At 57.3% G+C, this 3,972-nt stretch overlaps 1 protein-coding gene across 1 annotated transcript; it reads left to right on the top strand.

Annotated features, from left to right (window-relative positions):
- The first annotated feature begins 280 nt into the window (after positions 1 to 280).
- LOC144945157 (transcription factor HES-1-like) lies at positions 281 to 3,761 on the top strand. Its single transcript, XM_078873444.1, has 4 exons — positions 281 to 645; positions 1,249 to 1,344; positions 2,126 to 2,213; positions 3,088 to 3,761. The coding sequence occupies exons 1-4, from the start codon at positions 520 to 522 to the stop codon at positions 3,759 to 3,761; spliced, it is 984 nt and encodes a 327-aa protein (XP_078729570.1). The 5' UTR covers positions 281 to 519.
- The last annotated feature ends 211 nt before the right edge of the window (positions 3,762 to 3,972 follow it).

The raw sequence follows: 3,972 nt of genomic DNA, 5'->3' as shown, positions 1-3,972 counted from the left end.
AGGGGGGGGGGGGTGGGGGGAGTTCGAACCGTTGAAGGAAGACCTGGGGCATAGGAAGGGTTCGGGGCGGGGTGAAATGGAAACCGGGTCGTCATCGCGTGGGGGATGGAGCGTGCGGGTTTGCGGGACAAGGGGACCTGGACACGCGTGGGGGGTGGAGGCAGGGAGGGGTGTGGGGGGTGTGGGGGGTTTGGGGGGTAGAGAAGCCCGCAGTGGAATGGAAGGCGCAGGGCGGGGCAGCGGTATAAAAGTGGCCGAGTGGCCGGTGACTCGCAGGGCATTCCTCTGCACTCGTGACGGCGAAACCCGCGGACGGCATCGAGCGAGGGCATTGATCTGCTGGCACCGAAATACAGACGGACGGGAGGAGCTCAGATACAGCACCATCAATCATCATCGCCGTGCAGCCACCCTCACTACGACTTGCCCTACTGTCACGAGTTGCTGTTGCAGCCGTGGTGCATCGGTCGTGCAGAGCTCGTGGTGCAGAGGTCGTGGCCGCACGAGCGTCAGGGTACAATGCCGGAAGACTTCGAGGTCGAGATGAGCTCCCCCGAGGAGGAGACCCAGGACCCGTCGGATCATAGCTGCGACGACGAGGGCTTCTCTCCACAGAAGCCGAAATCCGCGAGCGAAATCAGAAAAGTGAGGACCCGTACAACAAACAAAAAGCACGCAAACCTTGCCTCGTCTCCTCTCACCGCCACCACCGTCATCTGAGCGACGTCTCTGTGCGTCACTCGCGACGAGGCGTTCGCGTTGGGCGACTGCCCAACCTTTGACGGGCACGTTTACTGAATTGAGCATTACCATCATCAATTATCAGTGGACTTCATCCAGCAGTCTATTGATCCAGCAGTTTATTGTGTATCGATAATCAGTGTATTGATCATTGCTGATCATCAATGACCGATACACAGTATATTGTATATTGATAACCATTGTATTGATTAATGATCGCCAATGAACGATACACTGCTTATCAATATACATCGACACTACATCACTGATCATTGCACTTCAACCAGGAACATACCAATGATCAATGATCAATATATCAATCATCGATCCACTGCTGGATGAAGGCTACCCTCTCCAAGCCGTCACGGTCTCTGGCAGGCGCTGCGATGTAACGAGTCGCCAGTTCCTCCTGTGCGCGAGAGACGGATCCATCGCTCCATCTCCTGAAGTGGTGGTTGACTGTTGTTGTTGTTGTTATTGACGAGGTACGATGTTGTGTGTCTGCAGTCCACCAAGCCCATCATGGAGAAGCGACGCAGGGCGAGGATCAACGACAGCCTGAATCAACTCAAAGCCCTCATCCTGGAGACTCTCAGGAAAGATGTGAGTCTACGTCTCCCCTCGTCTTCCTTTGTATGTGTGTGTGTATATGTCATATGTATGTGTGTACGTATGTATGTTGGACTTATTTCGCACCGTACGTGCCAATCGGAGGTGCTAGTTGGAAAGGCGGTCTCACCGCACTGTGCGCTGCTCAGCGGGGTTCGGCTTGCCTCGTGTCGTCCCCTTCGCCCGTCGGGGTCTCTCCGGGTTCTCCGGTTCTTGCTCATAACCAAGAGAACCTCGTCAGCGTCTCTTTTAAACCCGCGTTATTCCGAGTGCGCTCTTGTCGACGCCGTGTCAATGCAATGCATCAGCCCGCGGCAGTAGATGTCACAAAACTGCCTCTGAATACGTTTTTATATGCCTGGCATCTCACCACCGTCATCACCAGTGTCAATAACAAATTATGTTTGATTATAAATGATCTGTTTTAGAATATTCGGCCCATTGTACTAACCATGCCCACTGGCTCACAATGTACCCCGTGTGTGTGTCGAGTTTGACATTGCTCGAAACGCGCGGTGCCCGCTTTCTATCGGTGTTAGCGTCACACTCCGCGGGGAAGCGAATTCATCACGTGGTTCACTGATGATGATGATGATCATGATGGAATCGTATATTTCTTCTATCAAACGTTAAACCAGTGCTGGACTTTAATGTGACCCTGTGCCATGAGTGATACTATCCGGGGACACTTTGCGTTTTGACGTTGATCGTTTACAAATTGTTCGATGTGTTAACCATTATATATCCCCCTGCCCTCTACCCCAAATCTCTGTAGAGCTCCAGGCACTCCAAGCTGGAGAAGGCTGACATCCTGGAGTTGACCGTGAAGCATCTAAGAGGTCTCCACCGGCTACACATCAGCGGTAAGCCGCACACGGCAACCAGACGATGTTGAGTGGCATGCTTTACTGTGCTCGACTTTGCGCGCATATCGTTGCTTTTGTGTCGGTAGCTGTTGTAACTTTGCTGGCCCGCCCCTTGCTTGGACATCTGCAAAGAAAAAATAGCTTCGTAGCTAATCGGATTTTCTCCTCCGATCTAAATCAAGATTCTGATTGCGAGACGCGTTTAGGAAGACGAACAAAAGCTGTCAATCCGATCGATCAAGGGAGCCTCGATCGTTCGCTCACGATTTTAATCGTACGGAAGAAGCGTTACTCGCAGAGCCACGCATCACACCGGCAGGGGAATAACCTCGCCGCTTGCTTCACACATCACAAGTCGCCATGCGAGTCGCTTAGCTGCGCGCTGCCGTGGGTGGCATTGTGTCAGAGCGACTGGTGGAGCGGGTTTGTTCATCTTCGTGAAATTGTCAGCGCAGACCCCTATCGTGCCCCCTACTATTGCCGGGAAACAGCAAGGCGTGACCCTGGCAGATCCCATCCCTTGTAAAGTAACGGTGCACAGCTCCACTGCTGGATGATGGCATCCCCACGTGGTGTCGGTCGTGGGGATGGTATGATCATACGTCACCACGCTGGTGGGTGAATGGGAGTTGGAGAGGGGGGGGGAGACCCAGCCGTGGCCGGGAATCCAACTTTGATCCCCTGGTTCATAGCACGTCGCTAACGATATCTCTGCTCTCTCTCTCTCCCATCTCCCTCATCTCCTCCACTCAATCCTTTCCTCCACCCACCTCCCCATCCTCCCATCTCCCCCACCACCCTTCTCTCTCCATCCTCAACTCCCTCTCCCCGTCTCTCCCTGCCTCCCCCCCCCTCCCCGACCACCCAACAGCCGCCCTGTGCGCAGCAGACCCGGGCGTGCTGGGCCGCTACCGCGCGGGCTACAGCGAGTGCGTGAACGAGGTGACGCGGTTCCTGTCCACCAGCGAGGGGGTCCACGCCGCGGTGCGGACGCGCCTCTTGGCGCACCTCGCCGACTCCATGGCGGGCATCCCCTCCGCGGCCGGTGGGGGGGTCTCCTCCTCCTCCTCATCCTCCTCCTCCTCATCCTCCGCCGCCACCGCCTCATTCTCAACCTCGTGCCCCTCCTCGTCACCGCTCGCCGCTGCACCGGGAGGGGGCAACCCCTTGGCGCTGCCGCTGCCCCTGCGGCAGTGCGGCGCGCTGCCCGCGGGACACCCCGAGCTGTCGGGCACGCGGCTGCACGAGCTGCTGTCCGTGATGGCGCGCGGCGAGGTGCAGCTCGTGACCGCCGGGGACGGCCTCCTGGCCCTGCTGGTCCCGCCAGCGCCGGCCCGCAGTCCAGGGGCATCGGTAACCCCGGACTCCTCCTCCTCATCATCATTCTCATCATTCTCATCATCATCCTCCTTAACCGCGGCCGCGGTTCAACCGCCAACCCGGCCGCCGGGTCCCAAGGAGGTCCCACGAATGCCGTCTCGGCTCGCCCAGAGGCCGCAGCTGCGGGCCATAGCGGCCGCGCAGGCCGTGTGGAGGCCTTGGTGAAGCCCCCCCCCCCACCATGCCCCCGTGCAGGAGTATTCAGGACTCGTGAGAGTCTGTGAGGAGGTTGCTCGATACGTGCGTGGACTGTGTTGTCGAGAGGACTCAGAGTTGCGTTTCTTCGTGCGCGCTGTAGGGGCTGGTGCTGGGATAAACCCGCCTGGGAACCTGCAAGCGCGCGTTTGTCCAGATGGTAGAAGTTTACAAGTTCCCA

This window comes from Lampetra fluviatilis, chromosome 36, assembly GCF_964198595.1.
Source record: "Lampetra fluviatilis chromosome 36, kcLamFluv1.1, whole genome shotgun sequence".
Taxonomy (NCBI): Eukaryota; Metazoa; Chordata; class Hyperoartia; order Petromyzontiformes; family Petromyzontidae; genus Lampetra; species Lampetra fluviatilis.
The sequence above is the reverse complement of the archived record's forward strand: the minus strand, read 5'-3'. Positions and strand labels throughout refer to the sequence as shown.

What these genes read in the sequence shown, in the direction of transcription:
- LOC144945157 (XM_078873444.1), top strand. Translation starts at nt 520, where the DNA reads ATGCCGGAAGACTTCGAGGTCGAGATGAGCTCCCCCGAGGAGGAGACC. An exon ending in TGGAGACTCTCAGGAAAGAT is followed by an intron (nt 1,345 to 2,125) that starts GTGAGTCTACGT and finishes AAATCTCTGTAG; the next exon opens with AGCTCCAGGCACTCCAAGCT. An exon ending in CCACCGGCTACACATCAGCG is followed by an intron (nt 2,214 to 3,087) that starts GTAAGCCGCACA and finishes ACCACCCAACAG; the next exon opens with CCGCCCTGTGCGCAGCAGAC.